The 20,675-nt window shown below is 40.0% G+C and overlaps 1 protein-coding gene across 11 annotated transcripts in view; it reads left to right on the forward strand.

The window, feature by feature from the left end:
* The first annotated feature begins 2,051 nt into the window (after nt 1-2,051).
* The window catches only part of ESCO1 (establishment of sister chromatid cohesion N-acetyltransferase 1), a 39,552-nt gene continuing 20,928 nt past the window's right edge, over nt 2,052-20,675 (forward strand). For 9 of the 11 annotated variants that reach the window (XR_009454129.1, XR_009454132.1, XR_009454130.1 and 6 more), the window contains exons 1-5: nt 2,052-2,202; nt 5,448-5,550; nt 11,021-11,116; nt 11,351-13,454; nt 19,784-19,898. Coding sequence is in view for 5 of the 11 variants with exons in the window: in XM_059706492.1 (XP_059562475.1) it covers nt 11,928-13,454; nt 19,784-19,898 (1,642 nt within the window). In the remaining 6 variants the exon portion in view is untranslated. The remainder of the gene's footprint in view (nt 2,203-5,447; nt 5,551-11,020; nt 11,117-11,350; nt 13,455-19,783; nt 19,899-20,675) is intronic. The other 2 variants (XM_059706490.1, XM_059706491.1) reach the window with 2 other exon arrangements.

Genomic DNA, 20,675 nt, shown 5'->3' on the forward strand with positions numbered 1-20,675 from the left:
GAAAAATAAATGCACACGATTTCATATGGTCTGACATTTGTAAGGATTCCTGTGCTCTTGATTGTGGCCAATACATGTGGAATACATCACTCAGAAGCAGAGGCCTATTTTGTGGGAATGTAAACTTGTAAATATGGTTTGTGTGTCTGTATGCCAGAATTTGAGTTACTAAAGATAAAGTTTACACATGAAAAGAAATCCCACCAGTTGTCTGACAATCTAAAGGTAAAGGCAAATATAGACCAGATACTCTGGTAGATAACCAGTTTTGACTAGATTGGCAGTCTATTACTGAGTTTTTTTCTCCTAATTTAAGCCATTTGGCATATGTCATTAAAGTATAATTATCAGGGACTGGACATTGTAGTGGGAATAAAAGGCAGGTTTTTGACAAGTAATATGTTTGATGATGTGGGCAATGATCTCACCCACCAAGACTAATTTTTGCTTTTGTTTTTAAACCATAGACTCTTGCCAGACTAAATTGATAAGCAGCTCAATAAAGTTTTCTGGGAAGATGTATTGTTAGAAAAACATCAGGCTTGACACACTTAGAACACATTTTGATTGTACTGAGTTTCAAAAAAGGAGGGCAGGAAGGGGAGAACTCACCTATGACCCTCTCTTCAGATTCTCAAAGGCAAGAATACCGATTTATCCATCCTCACAGTTCTGCAAATCAGAAAGAGTAGCATAGAAAAGTGTTTAAAAGCAGTGTGGGAACCACGAATCCTGGTGATAGAACACCCTGGATTCTATCTTTTTTTTTAAAAAAATATATTTTATTCGCCGAAACCGGTTTGGCTCAGTGGATAGAGTGTCGGCCTGTGGACTGAAAGGTCCCAGGTTCGATTCCGGTCAAGGGCATGTACCTGGGTTGCGGGCCCATCCCCAGTGGGAGATGTGCAGGAGGCAGCTGATCGATGTTTCTCTCTCATCGATGTTTCTAACTCTCTATCTCTCTCCCTTCCTCTCTGTAAAAAATCAATAAAATATATTAAAAATATATATATTTTATTGATTTTTCACAGAGAGGAATAGAGAGTTAGAAACATCAATCAGCTGCCTCTGCACACTCCTTACTGGGGATGTGCCCACAACCCAGGTGCATGCCCTTGACTGGAATCGAACCCGGGACCCTTCAGTCCGCAGGCCGACGCTCTATCCACTGAGTCAAACCGGTTAGGGCCTGGATTCTATCTTTAGAGACTTGGAAGAGTCCAAAGCTTTGTTTGAATTCCCGCTATGACTAAATCCAGTGGAATATTCTACAATTTCTTGTGGATTCTTGTGCTCTGGTTTACAAGGGGGAAAGTGTACAAGAAGGTGAAACCGTCATTTTTTGGAGGCGCTGGAGTGCAATGCAGGGGAAGGAAAGAGAAGGGTCAATTACCTCCCCTTTTTCTTTACACTGACCCATTAAGATTAAAAGGCATTTGCATTAGAGGTCGCAGAGAGCAGTCCCTACCACCGACCAAGGCCCCTGCGGCGACGCGTTTCCAGCACAAACTACCACCGCTGGGGGCGTGGGTGGCTTTCTTCCAAGAGACGACCCCGAGAAGTGCAAGCGGCCACCGCCAGGGGGCGCAGCCGCTTCCCAGCGAGGCGCCCACCCGCGGTGCCCGCACGCGAGGCCTCCCACCGCGCCTGCGCCTGGGGTGGACGCCGGCTCGCCTTTCCCCCGACGCCCCGCCGTCCCGGCCGGAGTGAAAAACTGCGTGACACGCAGCGAGCGTGGCGGCCATCTTCGTCTTCAGGGCACGTCAGCTGAGCCCGTGCGAGCCGAAGAGGGGCGTTGCGCAAGCGCGCCCAAGACAGTCGCAGGTAACTCCCATCTGACGGCTGAGGCGTCGCCGTCGTCGCCGGAAGTTTGGCGTTTCTGCGCCGCGGAGGAGACGGCGGTCCCGGCAGAAGCAGCTGAGTGTCTCCCGGTACCCGGATGTGAGGCGGTCTGCCGGCTCGCGTTGGACCCTCGGCCAGGAGTGAGGAAGGTCCGCGAGCGTCCCGACCGCCCCGCCGCTAACTGTCGTGCCGCCTGCGTCCTCATTTCCCTCTTGCCAGCCGCTCTGGAGAGCCGGACCGCTCGCCCCCACCTGTCCCACCCTGGGGTCTCGCCGCCTCGCACGCCTCTTCCTACTCCGCTGGTCCCGCTCTCGGAGCCCCTGAGAGGCAGCGGGCGGCTACGACGCGCCGTCGCCTGCGGTAAGCAAACAACCTGCGCGTCTCGGCTGCCCCGTCGCCGCTTCACCTGCTGCTGCTGCTGCTGTTTGCTGGGCGGTCCGCGGGAATGAGAGACCGCGGCCGAGGACGGGGCGAGGCTGGGGCTCCCCCGGCGGCCCCAGGTGGCGTGCAGCCATTGCGGCTGCGGGCGGCGTCGGCGCCGGCCCGCAGGTAGCCCGGCCTCGTTTCCACCCCCGGTGACTTCCCTGCGCGGCGGTTCCTGCGGCGGCTGCCCGGCCCCGCCGCCAGCCGCTGGCCCCGCCGGAACCGCGAGCTCGCCTCTGCCGGCCGCCGGGCGGGCCTGGGGGCTGGTTCCCAGGGTCTTTGGCCTGGGAGGGAGCGGGGGCCCCGGTCGGAGGGTGGTTTGGTCCGGAGATGAGGTCTGGGCACAGGTTAGACCTCCCTGGGTATAGGGGCAGTGGGGGCCGTGATGAGATTGATAGGGATAGATGCGCCGAGAAGGGAATTGGTGCTCGACTTTTACCATTCATAAAATGACTTGACAGCGAGGGTTTGTTTTACTCGGGCAGAATGGGATAGCAGGTCCAAAGATTGGGGAACTCTCCCACTCCAGACTCCCAGCCTCCTCGTCTCCCCCACCCCCGCCCCCGCCCCCACAGGCGGAGTTCTGAAAGCCCGGCGCTCACAGTGTGTTCCGGGAGAGGGGGAGGCGCCGCGGGGGAGGGGAAGGGGGTAAATCGTTGAGCTTTGAGAAGTACGTACTTGTTTTCTGTAGCGCTCAGGTAGCTGAAATGGGGCACTTTCAGCAGGAAGTCATTGCAGCACACAGTATTTAAATGTGATCAAATCACATTTCAGTAAGTAATTGCCCTTTGCTGAAACCAATAAAAGAATGCTACTTGGTGGAATGGTAAAATGTGGGTCTTGGTTTCCCCATCTAAGTTAATTTTTTAAAAAACGGGATGAAACACTGGTCAGTTTAAAACATCCTGGTTGCAGTGAACTTCTTTGCTGTAATTCACCCTTTCTTCTGATTTGGTCCTGGGTTTCTGTTTTACAAAGGGTTGCAACACCAACGGAACTTTTTTTAATTCGAGAAACTTGAAAAGTCTCACCATGGAATTAGTTACAGGAATAGGATGAAAAGTGCTTTAAAAATGCTTAATTTGGAAGCTGCAAATTCAACTTTACAGCATGTGAGGAAATAAGAAAACTAACAGAAACACTCCTTTTAGGCAGAATGCAGTACTGTATTTATTTATTACAGAATTTATTCCTTAGGTCAGGTGTGTGCTTTGGAAATACCCTTTTTAGGACAAAACTTGCCCTGGCTTATGAGCTTCTGTCCACTTTAATCATTCCTGGCTGAGGAAAATATGCTGTCATTCCTCATTGATCAGCATTATAATTATGTAGTGAACAGTAATTTTTTTAACACCAGCCCCATACAAGATTTTCTGCTAGGCACCTTCTATACTAATAAAAGGGTAATATGCTAATTAGACGAGACATCTTCCCAATGTCCTTCTGGACAAAGCCAGGGTGGTGGGGCTGAGGCAGAGGCAGTTAGGGGCATCAGGCAGGCAGGCAGAGGAGCAGTTAGGGGCAGCAGACAGGCAGGCAGGTGAGCAGTTAGGAGCCAGCGGTCCTGGATTGCAAGAGGGATGGCTGACTGCCAGTTATCCCCTGAGGGGTCCCAGATTGGAGAGGGTGCAGGCTGGGCTGAGGGACACTCCCCCATGCATGAATTTCGTGCACCGGGCCTCTAGTTTAAATACATAAACTATGCTTCCAGAAGAATTGAAAAAGGACCCTACTAAATAAATGCCATTAACTCCTTTCCTGGATGGCCCTTTTCAGCTTGGTAATTTATTACAGGAAAAAAGTGTATTGTATAAAGAGGTGAATTTTTTAAAATATATATTTTTATTCATTTCAGAGAGGAAGTGAGAAAGAGAGAATCATAAATGAGAGAGAATCATTGATCAGCTCCCTCCTGTATGCCCCGCACTGGGAATGGAGCTTGCAGCCCCAGGCATGTGTCCTGACTGGGAATCAAACTGCAACCTCTTGGTTCATAGGTCCATGCTCAACCACTGAGCCACACCAGCTGGGCATGATTAAAATTTGAGTACATTTTATTATAAAGTACTATGGGAGATTGGGTATACTCTTAAATTCTTTCTAACATGTGTCTTTTAAATATCTTTCTATTGTAAAATGAAAATGTTATGGGTTTTCCGAAGTGATCATTTTATGTAAAGTTTGAATATTGTGGGGTTTTTTGGGCCCCAATATGATTTCATTAGGATTATAGTAATAAGCTCGCTATGGGTTGGGGGGGGGCATTTTAGTTTGTTAACAGGTTAGAGAATGCATTTTTGTTTTTGATTGCAAGGTTTTATTTAATACTAAGGTGGTTATTAAGTTGTATAATGCTGGATTAGTGATGATTTAGCATGTTTGGCAAATTAAAGTAAAATTGTCCTTAGCATACCTGAACAGGTGATTGACAATTACTGTAGATTTGTGTATTAATTTACCTCTTTTCTAAGGTAGGTGCCAACTGCCAAGTGTTTCTAAATAAAATATTTCTAAATAGTTAGAAATTGAGAGGAAAAGAAGTACAGTCATGTAATTTATCAATTTAAAAATTAGGATTTTTAGTGCTAAAGTAATAAAGAAAATTAAGATAGTAATTTGGGTGGGCTTTGCTTCTCATTGTAGGTTGGGCTTGTCACCTTATTTGGGATTTGGCTTAGTTCTATTCTTTTGTGTTTATTCTGGGGCCTAGGTTGAAAGGGCAGTGTCTACCTGGTGAAACTCTTGTCATAGTGATGGCAGAGGTAGAAGAAGGCAAGCTCAGTTGCGCAAAGATATTTCAAACCTTTGTTTGCATAATTTCTGCTAACATTCTATTGGCCAAAGCATGGAGGCAGGGAAATATACTTTGCCCACCATGGGGCCAAGTAAGGCATGTGGCCAAGCTTAGCATCAGTTGGGAAGGGAAATAAATTCCTTTCAGGGAGGTGATTATTTTTGAAGAAAACCCATGTCTATAAAACAGTGTAAAATGAGATGGTGCCCGTATTGCAGCTGTGTGATGTTTTGCATATAATCATGAAAATTGTCATTAGGCCATTGTTTACTTAGTATTGCTTAGTCGAAGTTGTTCTAATATATCAGTTAATAGGAAATATTGTTTTTGTATTCTCATGTTTTTTAATAGATTGTTTTATCTTAGCTATAGACTTTTTTTTTTAAAGATTAATTTCCAAACAAACGGGAAGTTATTAGAAGCATCATTCATTAGAAGCATCATCAGTCAACTTAAAGAAAAAAGTGACATGTGATTTCCATTTCAGTAAGGTAAGTGACTTATACTTTTATAACTTGGTGCTTTCCAAGATGATTATTAGTGTATCAAATATACTTTGTATTTTCATCTTTTTTTTTTTTTTTTTTTTTTTACTTTGTATTTTCAGAGAGAAATTTTACTTACATTTTAATTTTTTGACAAGGTTATATGTTTGCATAACAAAACATTAAGTGGATATATAGTGAAAAGTAAACTTTTTTCTGCTGACACTTTGTCCCATAGTTCTTTTACACTTATATTATTATGTTATCACATTAGCCATCTCTCGTCTTTTTTTTTCTGTGAATATAGTATGTATTAATTTTTGCTGTTTTTGGCCAATATTTCCCCCCAGTTTTGACTCTCTAACTTGGCTTTTGAATTTTGTGACAAGACTTGAAAGCCTTTCCCTCTCTGAAAATAAATATTATCTTGCGCACTGTTTTTATGGTTTAATTTTTAAAAATATATTTTATTGATTTTTTACAGAGAAGAAGGGAGAGGGATAGAGAGTTAGAAACATCGATGACAGAGAAACATCTATCAGCTGCCTCCTGCACACCCCCTACTGGGGATGTGCCCGCAACCAAGGTACATGCCCTTGACTGGAATCGAACCTGGGACCTTTCAGATTGCAGGATGATGCTCTATCCACTGAGCCAAACTGGTTAGGGCAGGGCTGGTTTAATTTTTAATGATTACATTTTTTCTGGACATCATCTCACTGTTTAAAAAAAATTGATTTTAGGGCGGGAGGGAGACAGAAAGAGAGAGATAGGCATTGATATGAGAGAGATGCATCGATCAGTTGCCTTCTGGGATTGAACCCAGGACCTCTGGTGCACTGGATGACACTCCCAATCATCTGAGCCACACCAGCCAGGGCTATTACCTCACTCTTAAACCAAAATTACCCAGATGGTTACCTGGTTGTCTTAACACCAATTGTTGAATAATCGTTTCTTCATTAATATGAAATTAATACCAACTTTATATGTACTAAATTTCCTTATGCATTTTGGGCCTGTTTTTGGAGTCTCTTTTCCATTAATCTCTTATTGATATGTTGGAGCTAAATTGTTAAATGTATTTCAATATCAGCAAGCACAAGTCTACACCCTATTACTTTTTAAAAAATACATATTTTTATTTATTTCAGAGAGGAAGGGAGAGGGAGAAAGAGAGAGACATTAATGATGAGAGAGAATCATTGATTGGCTGCCTCCTGCATGCCCCCTATTGGGAATCAAGCCCGCAACCCCATTGGGCTCAGTGGAATAGAGCGTCAGCCTGCGGACTTGAAGGGTCCCGGATTCAATTTTGGTCAAGGACACCCCATTACTTTTTTTGATTTATGTATGTATTTTTGAAACTGGTATGTGATACTTTATTTTCTATATATCTCAGCTGATTATTATTTATTTAAAGGTTTTGATTTTGATGTTTACTTTTTACTTATTCACCATATTGAATTCACATACCTAATAGTTTTTCTATTGTTTTGAATTTTTTTTCTGCAAATAATAATTTTCTGCCTTTTAAATTTTTATTACTTCTCCTTGTTTGATTGTATCATCTCTGTAACACTGTTAAAAACTATTTGCTGAATTTAGTGAGCAACTTCTTGTGTCACCCTGTATATCATGATACTTGCTTTTTTGGTTTATATACTCCAAAAGTTGATGGTACTAAGAAAGAAATATTTGAAAATATCCTTAGTACTTCAATTGCCAACTCATTGGCATGAGTAGAGAATCAAGAGTGGCTATACTAGTATGTAGCCCTAGCTGGTTTGGCTCAGTGGATAGAGCGTCTGCGGACTGAAGGGCCTTGGGTTCAATTCCGGTAAAGGGCACATGACCCGGTAGCTGGCTCAATCCCCTGTGTGGGGTGTGCAGGAGGCAGCCGATCAATGATTCTCTCGCATCATTGATGTTTCTCCTTTTCCCTCTCTGAAATCAATAAAAATATATATTAAAAAAAGAGTGCTATATAAAGTTCTATTTAATTATCTAATTTATTCATGTGAAAGTCAATAAGGGCATATCTATAATAATAAAAGCGTAATATGCTAATTAGACGATGTCCCTCCAGACATCCTTTGGACGAAGCTGGGACTGTGAGGGAAGCCCGGGTCCCAGGTGCTAGAGGGAAGCCAGTGCTGGCAGCCGGGGGAAGGAAGGCCTACTCTTTTTTTTTTTTTTTCTGTTACTAACTCATTTTTTTTTTTTAATTAAATCTTTATTGTTCAGATTATTACATTTGTTCCTCTTTTTTCCCCCCCATAACTCCCCTCCTCCCAGTTCCCGCCCCACCCTCCGCCCTCACTCCCCACCCACTGTCCTCATCCATAGGTACACGATTTTTGTCCAGTCTCTTTCCGCACCTCCCACACCCCTTTCCCCCCCCAAGAATAGTCAGTCCATTCCCTTTCTATGTCTCTGATTCTATTATCACCAGATTATTTATTCACTTGATTCTTAGATTCACTTGTTGATAGATGCATATTTGTTGTTCATAATTTGTATCTTTACCTTTTTCTTCTTCTTCCTGTTCTTAAAGGATACCTTTCAGCATTTCATATAATACTGGTTTGGTGGTGATGAACTCCTTTAGCTTTTCCTTATCTGTGAAGCTCTTTATCTTACCTTCAATTCTGAATGATAGCTTTGCTGGATAAAGTAATCTTGGTTGTAGGTTCTTGGTATTCATCACTTTGAATATTTCTTGCCACTCCCTTCTGGCCTGCAAAGTTTCTGTTGAGAAATCAGCTGACAGTCGTATGGGTATTCCCTTGTAGGTAACTGGGTTTCTTTCTCTTGCTGCTTTTAAGATTCTCTCTTTGTCTTTTGCTCTTGGCATTTTAATTATGATGTGTCTTGGTGTGGTCCTCTTTGGATTCCTTTTGTTTGGGGTTCTCTGCGCTTCCTGCTAATTAGAAGATGTCCCTCCAGACATCCTTTGGACGAAGCTGGGCCTGTGAGGGAAGCCCGGGTCCCAGGTGCTAGAGGGAAGCCAGTGCTGGCAGCCGGGGAAAGGAAGGCCTACTCTTTTTTTTTTTTTTTTTTTTAATATATTTTATTGAGTTTTTACAGAGAGGAAAGGAGAGAGACAGAGAGTCAGAAACATCGATGAGAGAGAAACATCGACCAGCCGCCTCCTGTACACTTCCCACTGGGGATGTGCCCGCAACCAAGGTACATGCCCTTGACCGGAATCGAACCTGGGACCTTTCAGTCCGCAGGGGAAGGCCTACTCTTGCATGAATTTCATGCATCGGGCCTCTACTATATATATTTACTTCTGAACTTTTAGTTTTAGGAAAATTTTTTGCATTCTTAATTGTTGTTAATTCTTTTTCTCTGTTTTCTAAAACCCCAAGTACTAGACTATTGGACAGGGTTAACATGACTTTTTCCTTATATCCTTAGTTGTAGGCCTTCTGTTCAGCTAGACTTCAGGCAGCTCTGAATGATGGTTGTTCTGTTGTAATCTTGATGTGGTTGTGGGAGGATTTGAGTACTGTGCTTACCTATGCCACCATCTTGACTGGTGTGTGTGTGTATGTGTATGTGTCTATGCTTACTGACTGTGGGCCTTATTGGTACTTTTTTAGGTCTTTTCTCTAGACTTGTCAAATTCATTAGAAAATAATCTTTCAGTTTTCTTTTTTTTTTTTTGTAGAAGGCATAGGCTTGGCTGGTGTCCTCTAGGAGTCTCTGAGTAGGCAAAGAGGTTGAAGGGAGTGGGTTTTACCAATCAGTATATGAACTACTTATTTTCTTTGTTGTCACTTTGTTACTTATTGCTTTATCTGTGACTATTGAGCCCCCAGATGAAAAGCCTTTTGTTTTACTCTGACCAGAGATTTATACCTCCTGTCTTCAGGGAATGATGTAGGGCAGTCTTCTGGGTGCCTGTAACTGGAAAGGCAGTCTTGCAATATTTTAACTTTTTTAAAAAATATATATATTTTATTGATTTTTTTACAGAGAGTAAGGGAGATGGATAGAGAGTTAGAAACAGTGTTGAGAGAGAAACATCAATCAGCTGCCTCCTGCACACCCCCTACTGGGGATGTGCCCGTAACCAAGGTACATGCCCTTGACCAGAATCAAACCTGGGACCCTTCAGTCCGCAGGCCAACACTCTATCCACTGAGCCAAACCGGTTAGGGCATTTTAACTTTTTTTTTAGTCCCATTTTTATCCCCATCTCCTATGGAGCCTGGTATTGCCAGGTCCTGAATCCTGAGGGATTCTGTGGTTTCTGTAGTTCTGCTGCTTAACATTTTCTCTTTTCCTTCGGATTTATGAGTTTGTCTTGTTTTATTCTAGTGTATTTTTAGTAGGTTTTACATGAGAATAAAGGTTAATGTGTGCTTAAATTTGCCTTTTTCTTAAAATATGGAGAAATCTCAGAAGTAACCTATTTTATTTTTGTGAATTGATTTTAGTTTATTTTTATTTTTTTAATATATTTTATTGATTCCTTACAGAGAGGAAGAGAGAGGGATAGAGAGTTAGAAACATCGATGGGAGAGAAACATCGATTAGCTGCCTCCTGCACACCTCCTACAGGGGATGTGCCCGCAACCAAAGTACATGCCCTTGACCGGAATCGAACCTGGGACCCCTCAGTCCGCAGGCGGATGCTCTATCCACTGAGCCAAATCGGTCAGGGCATTTGTGAATTAATTTTAGAGAGAGAGGAAGGGAGGGAGGGAGTGAAAGAGAAACATCAATGTGAGAGAGAAACACTGATTGGTTACCTCCTGTACATTTCCCCACTGGGGATTGAATCCACAATCTGGGTATGTGCCATGGCCAGGAATTGAACCTGAGACCCTTTGGTGCCAGGGATGAAGCTCCAACCAGCTCAGCCACACTGGCCAGGACTAAATATGCCTTTTTAACTGTCATTGTTTTTCTATGTATAGAGTTACTTATGCAACACTGCTTTTCCTCACAATAATATTTTATTTTACCAGTTTTTTAAAAAATACATTTTTATTGATTTTAAAAAGGAAGGGACAGAAAGAGAGACAGAAACATCAATGATGAGAGAGAACCACTGATCCTGCTGCAGGCCCCACACTGGGGATCGAGCCTGCAACCTAAGCATATGCCCCTACAGGGAACCGAACTGTGATTTCCTGGTTCATAGGTTGACGTTCAACCACTGAGCCATGCTGGCTGGGCCTACGTTACCAGTGTAACACATATGCACATTTAACTATTTCTTTTTTGTATTAAGACTTTTGTCCTGCAATATAGAATTGATACATGCTATTCTGTTAGATGCATGTAACATTGTTTACTTGATGTTAGAAATACTGAAATTATGCTGTGTATAAAGTAAGCTCTGAAGACTAATGTTAGGACAGGGTAAAATTATGGATTGTGATATTTGATGGGAGGTAAATGAATGATTACATTTTTTCTCTACCTTTTAAACATTTAAAAATACTTTTTCTTGTAGGTGCTATGTAATGTGTTGATATATAAGGAATGATTTTGTCAAATTTATTGAGTTATGGTGGCTGAAAGATCAATTTTGTCTTGTGGGAACAGAAGTGTAAGTAACCCCAAGTAAATTAATTTTCATCATCTATGCATGTTATGTAGGGCACATTATTGATTATTCATAAGAATGTACTTGGGATACTTTATTCTCTTAGCCTTAATTATACAGACTAAATAATTCAAAAGGAGAAGTTAGATTTTATGTAAATAAAGATTATTTCTGTATAGTATTAGCATTGCCATATTTCTTGGATTGTATAAAATTTATTATTTTTTAATTTTTCAGGAATGGCAGCACAAAAGGAAATCTATGTTAATAAAATATTTTATTAAACGAAAGAGGTTATATAAGAACTTGAAACCAACAGACTCAGCAAATAAGGGAAGACATGTTTCAAATGAATCAAAGTGCAATATCGCTAGACTCCAGAAGAAAAAAGTTTTCAAAAACTTTGTCAAAACAGAGAGGTCAGTGATAAATAACTCCTCCAGTAATAGGGCCGACCTGAAATCCAATATTAAATGAAAAATTAACAAAACAGATTGAACCTGAACTAAGTATCTTTCACAAAAAGTTCTAAAAATATCAAATAAGAATTAAATTGTCTTCAAATTTCTATTGCCTTGCTCAAAGTAAAGCAGATGTCTTTTAGCCTTTATGCCAGCTTTTATCATGTTCTAGGGATGACAGAAACCTTATTTGAAGCAAACTAGTATTTTTGTTGAAAATGTGTATCGGCATCAAAGTCATTTTTTAAGGTCTGCTCCTCAGTAATAATACTGGACATTCAGCATTCGCACCTACCAGGATACAAAAATTCTCTCAGAAGCCACTCAATAAAGGAGGACCTGATTCAGGAACAATGTCCATTCAGGAGAAATCAAAAGAAAATTCTTCCAATGTTATTAAAAAATGTGATGATAAGAATTTAGAAGCACAAATTCAAGGTTCTGAAAAGCATCTAGCAAAGAGATCAGGTCCAAAGCAAGCTATAAAGTCAATGGTTAAATCTTCTAGTGAAAGTAAAATAAATCAGCCTGAATTAGGGACATGTATGAGTACAAGGTCAGCAAAGGCAGCATCCAATGATGAAAAAGCTAGTAAGTCCATTAATAAAAATATGGTGACTCTGAAGGGACATTCTCAACAAGAATCTACAAAAAAGAAATCTCAGAAAAAATCAGTGCATGAAACCCCTAAATCAAATGAACAGCCTAACCGGAGATCACAAAGACTACAGCAGCTTACGGAGGTTTCAACAAGGTCTCTGCGGAGTAGAGAAATCCAGGGTCAAGTTCAGGCAGTTAAACAGAGTTTGCCACCAGCAAGAAGAGAATACTCTAGCAATACTCAGAATAAGTCTAATAAAGTTAAAACAAGTCAAAAACATGTGAAAAGAAAAGTACTGGAAATAAAATCTGACTCTAAAGAGGATGAAAATCCAGTTATTAATGAAGTAGTGAATTCCCCTAAAGGAAAAAAACGCAAAATAGAGCATCAGTCAACTTATACTTGTAGTTCTCAGTGCATAAAAGCATCTGAAAACTGTCTTCAGAAGAATATTAGAAAAGAGGAAACAAAATCTGTGCCTGTAACTTCTGAGATAAAAAGATCAAGTATGGCTACTACAGTGGTCTCTAAAAAAAATGAGATGAAGAAGTCGGTTCATTCACAACTAAATACTAGTGCAAAACTCTCCAAAAGTTCACAGCCATCAGTGCCTGAACAAAGTATAGATAATGAGCAAGCAGGAAAGAATAAACGAGGTAGCATTCTCCAGCTCTGTGAAGAAATTGCTGGTGAAATCGAGTCAGATACTGTAGAGGTAAAAAAGGAATCTTTACAAACGGAAAGTGTAAAGGAGGAGAAGCCTGCAGAAATAAAATTGGAAAAGGCTGATAGTGAAAGACAAATACTTCATCAGAAGGAAACAAATCAGGATGTTCAGTGTAATCGTTTCTTCCCCAGTAGAAAAACAAAGCCTGTGAAATGTGTACTAAATGGAATAAACAGCTCAACTAAAAAGAACTCCAACTGGACTAAAATTAAACTCTCAAAATTTAACTCTGTGCAGCAAAATAAGTTGGACTCTCAAGTTTCCCCTAAATTGGGCTTAGTACGAACTAGTTTTTCACTACCAGCGTTAGAAATGCCTCATCCAGTGACTCAAAGTACATTTTTAAGGACAAAACCATATGATAAAGATATAGCTTGCCAGCAGGAAGAAATTAATTCTGAAGAAGTTAAAAGTAGTGATATTACAGTTGAAATGAATAAAGCCACAAAAAAAGCTCCTGAAAATTGTCATTTGGATAATCAGATAAAACCACTTCCTGACTCACCATTGGATAACCAGATGAAAGATTCTTTTGAATCAACACTAGATAAGGTAATCTATTTTTATTATGTACAATAGAATTGTCTGAGTACTCTTTAATAAGAAATAAGTTTATAATATATTTTATCTTAGGAATCATAAAAGACTGAAGAGTCATTTGTTTTATTAATCCAGTCTTGTGGTGAGTCTCACATTTACATGCATGTTTCATTATTTCCTCATTTTCACTCTTTATTTTTTAAATATATTTTTATTGATTTCAGAGAGGAAGGGAGAAAGAGAGAGAGATAGAAACATCAATGATGAGAGAGAATCATTGATTGGCTGTCTCCTACATGCCCCCTACTGGGAATCGAGCCCAAACTCCAAATGTGCCCTTGTCTGGAATCAAACTTGGGACCTGTCAGTCCTCAGGCTAACACTCTATCCATTGAACCAAACTGGCTAGGGTTCTTTTTTTTTTTAATCTGAACCATAAACCAGTTGAATTTTAGCTTTTCCTTTTTTTTTTTTATTAAATATATTTTATTGATTTTTTACAGAGAGGAAGGGAGAGAGAGAGAGAGAGAGAGTTAGAAACATCGATGAGAGAGAAACATCGGTCAGCTGCCTCCTGCACACCTCCCACTGGGGATGTGCCTGCAACCCAGGTACATGCCCTTGACCGGAATCGAACCTGGGACCCCCCGAGTCCGCAGGCCGACGCTCTATCCACTGAGCCAAACTGGTTTCGGCTAGCTTTTCCTTTTCATTTAACATAGTGATATGTTTCATTTTTCCTGTTAATTGTAACCACAGAAACTATATTTCATAGTGACTAAACTATAGAATTTTAAGTTGGGCTAAATTCTGACCAAGCTATTAAAATTAATTTCATCTGACACAAATCAGCCTATTTTCTCCACTTAATAAAATTTAAAAATTAAAAATTTATGTCAGTAGGGTTTCCTTTGGTTTGCCATTTTGAACAATTGGCAAATAACATGTTTGAAAGATGTAAATATTTCAGTCTTTAGTCTTAAATTATAGTGGCTAAGAATTTTTATTTTAATCCTCACTTAAGGACATGCTTTTAAAAAAATTGATTTTAAAGAGAGAGGAAGGGAAAAGGGGAGAGAGAGAGAGAGAGAGAGAGAGAGAGAGAGAGAGAGAAACATCAATGTGAGAATAAAACATTTATTGGTTGCCTCCTGCATGTGCCCGACCGAGGATGAAACTGACAACCTGGGTATATGCCCTGACCAGGAATCAAACCTGCAACCTTCTGTTGAATAGGACACAACACTCCAACCAATTGAGCCACACCAGCTAGGGCGTGGCTAAGAACTTTTAAAATGGAAAAGTCAATGAAAAACAGTGTAATAAAAAGAAACTTTCAATGAATTATCTAAGATGGCAGTTTTGAAACTTTATAAAAGCAGCTAAGCCCATTTCTTTCCAAATTAAATCATAGGTAAAATATCATATGTAAAACCAGTGAGCAGAAATTTCATATATATAGAACCATGGAGCTCTATACTACAGATTTTAAAACTCTGCTAATTTGTTTCAATTATTTAAATTTATAATGAGAAAACTGAGCAATAGCAGAAAGTGATTTAGGTCACATGTTTGGTGGCAAAAATAGGATTACAATCCAGATGTCCTGAATCTCAAGCCCAGCATTCTTTTTGTTTTTTTAATCCTCATCTGAGGATAGGTTTCTTGATTTTAGAGAGAGGAAGAGAGTGAGAGAGAAAGAGAAATATTAATATGAGAGGGAAACATCTATTGGTTGCTTCCCATATTTGCCTAGACGGGATGGAACCTGCAAACTAAGTATGTGCCCTGACCAGGAATTGAACCTGCAACCTTTTGGTGCATGGGATGACACTCAGCCAGCTGAGCCACCTGACCAGGACCCAGCATTCTTTCTATAGCAACATACTCTGAGCATTAAAAGATGATTTGAGGGAAAAAATTATGAATGGAGAAAAAAGTCAAGTCATCCTAAAGTTTTGGGAGTGATTTAAAGCTTTCTTTGTAGGCATTTTGGTCTAGGAGCAAATTTGTGTGAGTGAGGAGCCTGGGCTTTATACCAGAAGCCATGAAAATATAGATCATTGTTTATTCTCATGGAGTAAAAATCAAAGTGAACTTAAAGAGAACAGACACTACATGATACTCTTAGATTTTATTTTCTGTACAAATGGAAATGAGAGCATCAATTAGAAGGTGATTATTCAAATACTGATAGTAATTGGAAGTAAATAGTGAGTTGGTAGTATTAGTAGTAAGTGTGGCTGCTTGTAGAGATGGGTTGGCTTTCTATTCAGGGTGTTTTGTCAGCAAACATAGCTTGTACTCCAGGGTTGCTGGAGAGTGTCTTCTACTCCTTGATGCAGAAATACCTGTCAAAACTTGAAAGGAGACAGTTTAACACTAGAAAGACTGAAACTTAGTATATACCTATATTGCCCAAAAGCAGTCAAAATGACTGCATTGTGAAAGAATAATATCGAGCACTCTTCATTTATGTTCCTTAGCTTTTCCAATAACTCACTTCTATTCGACATTTCTTTCATGAATTTAGGGCGCAAAAGAAATAAAATCAACAACTTATTAGAACAAGTATCACTGCATAAAGATTCGAATAACAAGTACTAGTTTAGCTTATTGAGCAATTGGAACTTATCAAGTATCGACAATTTATCATGTACTTGTATGTTATCATGTGACGGTAATCGAAAAAAAATGAAAACTGTTATTTCAATACAGAGCCGAACTGGTCATATAAGAAATTTACTCAATTCAATAATAAGAGTCATTTGATTATTTAAAATTTCCCAAGCAGTCAAAATGACTGCTTTTGGGCAATATAGGTATAACACACACACACATATATATATATATATATACCAGAAATGAAGGAGGGGGGAGGTAATTACAATTATTAATAAACGCATTTATATGTTGTACAAAAAGTCACAAAATTCTAAGACATTGTGTCCTTATATACATAATTGTTTTTCTAATTGAAATTAAAAAGCAGTCAAAATGACTTCCTTGGGCAATCTAGTGTTAAAGATAATATATTGAAGAATAAGAAATATTCATTTTTTTGGACTAAACTGTACTAGAATAGAGATACTCACTTAGACCACAGTGTTATTGCTTTTATTAAAATGTGCTTTGGATTTATATAGTCCCTCTGTCTTGAGAAACATTATGAGAAACAGTCCTATGAAACATGTGCTTAAAAATTTTATTGATATTTGAAAATTCTTGAATATTTCAAGCATTCTCAGTATTACAAAGACTAACATTACATTAGTTTCTACCACCTAAATTTGACAAAAATTAACATTTTATTGAATTTGTGTCTTTTATTTTTTTTATTTTTTATTTTTTAAATATATTTTATTGATTTTTTACAGAGAGGAAGGGAGAGAGATAGAGAGTTAGAAACATCGATGAGCGAGAAACATCGATCAGCTGCCTCCTGCACATCTCCCACTGGGGATGTGCCCGCAACCCAGGTACATGCCCCTGACCGGAATCGAACCCGGGACCCTTCAGTCCGCAAGCCGACGCTCTATCCACGGAGCCAAACCGGTTTCGGCGAATTTGTGTCTTTTAAAATAAGAAAAATGCATTACAGATAGAGTTAAATACAGCCATGGGCAAACTATGGCCCGCGGGCTGGATCCGGCCTGTTTGAAATGAATAAAACTAAAAAAAAAAAAAAAAGACCGTACCCTTTTATGTAATGATGTTTACTTTGAATTTATATTAGTTCACACAAACACTCCATCCATGCTTTTGTTCCGGCCCTCCGGTCCAGTTTAAGAACCCATTGTGGCCCTCGAGTCAAAAAGTTTGCCCACCCCTGGTTAAATACCTCCTCTTCTTTCCATTTCACCTGTCTTCTTAGAGTTGGTGTAGATTTTTCTTTTTATGATTTTACTGTGTATGTTTATATATATACATAAAGAATACTCAGCACTATTTGTGTTTTAAATGTTTACATAAATGCTAACAGTTTGCATGTATATGAAAACGTGAAACAAATCTTACATCATTTGAAAACTTTTTCTATGGGTGCCCGTAATTTGCTCTTTTATGCAGTGTTAGTTTCAGCTGTACTGCAATGATGATTTGATAAGTTTAAGCATCTCATCTAATGGGCCTTCAGTGAATTCTTTGGGCTGAATTTAAATTATTTGTGCTATATGGATTGTAAAGCTCAGTTATTTTATAATTTTTTTAAAACCATTAACTTTAATTTCCTTTTAATGAAGATTAATTGGTAATATTGGTCTTGTTTTTAATTTTTCTGACTTTTCAATGAAAAAAAGTTCATCTTTTTCAAAAACATGTTAAAAAAAATGTTGCACATTCATTGTAACAATCTCAGTACAGATAGATATACACATGCTCAGAAAGTTAACTGTTTTCCTTTTTATTTCCATTTCTCTGAGATAGCCAATGTTGATAGAGACTGGAGTTTTTTCTTTTGGAAGGTATTGAGTATCTGCTTTGACAAGGTTCTGACTCAGGGGCTCTTAGGGATACAGAGATAAATATAATGATGATCTTTGCTCTTAAGAATTATAGGAGATGAACCAAAAACATTCAAGATAGGAAGTCATACGGGCATGAACAGGTAGATATGAAGTAGATGGAAAATTATTCCAAATTTGGGGGAAGGGAATGGGAAAGCTTGAAAAAGGCTTTGTGGAAGAGGTTAATATTTAAGTAATGAGTTGAGTGTATACAGGAAGAAAGGTGTTCTAGATTAGCACTATCCAGTAGAAATATAATAACCACATATATCTTTTAAATTTTTCTGATAGCTTTAAAAAAGAAGAGAAACTGGTAAAATTATATTTTATTTATTCTGTCATCCTATCTAATAAAGAGGGAATATGCTAATTGACCCTCATGTGGTTGCAAAGATGGCAGCACCCACAGCCAATAAGGAGGGAATATGCTAATTGACTACCCCACCCTCAAAGGTGGCTGCGCCCACAGCCACAAGATGGCGGCACTCAGTCCCCTCAGCTCCGCTGGGGCGGCAGGTGCACACGCCTGCCTCCAGAGTCCCCTAGTCCCCTCAGCCCCCAGCTGCCCAGGGCCAGCCCAAGGCACAGGCAACCCTTGGATGGTGGCTGCCCAGCTTCCCAGGGCTGGTCCGAGGTGCAGGTAACCAGGGCCGGCTGAGGCTTGTGCTGCCGGCAGTGGCAGTAGCAGAGGTGTGATGGGGTGTTGTTTTCCCCTGATCGCCGGGTCACCTCCTGCCCCTGAGCACTCCCGTACTGTGAGAGGGAGAAGGCTGGGCTGAGGGATCCCCTCCTCCAGTGCATGAATTTTCATTCACTGGGCCTCTAGTCTATATATAGAAAAGGCTAATATGCAAAGTGTTTCCTCAGGAGTTTGACTGGGAGACTGGGAGTTTGATTGCTTGCTGCGATGCACACTGACCACCAGGGGGCAGACGCTCAATGCGGGAACTGCCAAGCTGCAATGACTTGGCAGCGGTGGTTCTTGGGTGACACACCCTGAAACCAGAGAGGAGGGAGCCTGATTCCTCACGGCGGGGGGTGGGGGTGGGGTGGTGGTGCGAGATTCCACCTTCGGCCATGGGTTATGTTGTTTCTGGGGCTCTGTCGGCCCCAAATCTGGTTTACTGCATACTTTGCAGTGTGCCCTCTTGCACTCCAGGACCCCTCGGGGTATGTCGGAGTGCTGGTTTTGGCCCGATCCCCGCAGGCCAGGCTGAGGGGCCCCTCTGGCAGGTGCTGGGGAGGGACTGTGGGAGGTTGGCTCCAGGGTATGTCTGGCCCATCTTGCCCAGTCCTGCCCTGCTGGCCACCTTCTAATTATTTTCCTTTCAATGTGCACGAATCTGTGCACCGGGTCACTAGTATAAATATACTATCATTTGGACATGCAATCAGTTTTAAAAATTGTGATATTTTGCCTTTTTTGTAGTAACTGTAAAAATTCCAGTGTGTGATTTACATTTATAACATCTTGAGTCAGTCTACTAACTGCATTTTAAGAGCTTAATAGTCAAATGTGGCAGTGGCTACTGTATTGGGCAAGGTTTAGGTAGGTAAAACTCAGAAAAAATATTGAGCCAGGCAAATATGGAATATACTGTGGGAGAAGTAAGTTTTTCAGTGTAGCATGAAGGCGAATAATGGGAGCTGATGCTGGCAGGATGGCTTGTGGGGAGGTCATGAAGAGACTTTTAAGGCATGTCTAGATGAATTACTTCAAATAAAAAGAATTATCTTAAATTTTCTTAGTATGCTAAGAGTCACTAAAAGAGTTTTAGTATAAGACTAAAAGATTGATATAAAGGCACATATTAACATTTTGAATTATGTGTTCAGAATTTCAGCCTGCATTTGGAATCTAAACTGGAAAATAATCTAGTAGAAAATAACACTACTGCTTCAACTCTGCTTAGTCAAGCAAAAATTGATACAGGGGACAGTAAATTTCCAGGTAACACTTTGAAAATATTACTTGGATTTCACAATGTTCAGAGATTTTTTTTTAATGTCAGTATAACAGGAAACCATATGTACTACCAGGTAGGCCTGTTAAACCCTTCTTAACCATTGCTTACTTATGTTTTTCAAAAGTGTGATCACTACCATAATTGCTTTTTTTTTTCATAATTGCTTTTGTTGATTGACTTGTTTAAAGAACTTAGGTGTGATTCTTTGACTCCCTCCCAAAAATTGTTTTATTTTAAATCTTTTGTTTTGTTTGTGACTTACTCTCTGGAGAAATGGTACCTAATGAATTGGCTGCTTCCTGCATGCCCCCTACTGGGGATTGAGCAACCTAGGCTTGTGCCCTAACAGGGAATTGAACCCAGTCAAACTGACCTCTTGGTTCATAAGTTGACACTTAACCAGCCAGCCACACTGGATGAGCCAGAGACTACAATTTCTTTAAACAAAAATGTTTTCATTTATTTCTATTTTGAGGTTATATAATTATGCATACATTAAGCAATTTCCTGTATTGTTCAGTTCTAGTAATTGGTTAAACTAGAGGCATACTGTTAATTTACCATTAGATCTCTTTGCGGCTCTGCACAGCCTTTCTGCCTTTTCTCTGAAGAGTAATTTCTATAAAGGGGTCTCTAATTTTATCAAATGGTCTTTAATAAAAATAAAGCATGTAATATATTGACCTTTTTTTCTTCTGTGAATGATTTTTTAACTATTAGATGGATAGCTAGTATAAAGCTTAATACATAACCCATCTTGA

This window comes from Myotis daubentonii, chromosome 8 (genome assembly GCF_963259705.1).
Source record: "Myotis daubentonii chromosome 8, mMyoDau2.1, whole genome shotgun sequence".
Taxonomy (NCBI): Eukaryota; Metazoa; Chordata; class Mammalia; order Chiroptera; family Vespertilionidae; genus Myotis; species Myotis daubentonii.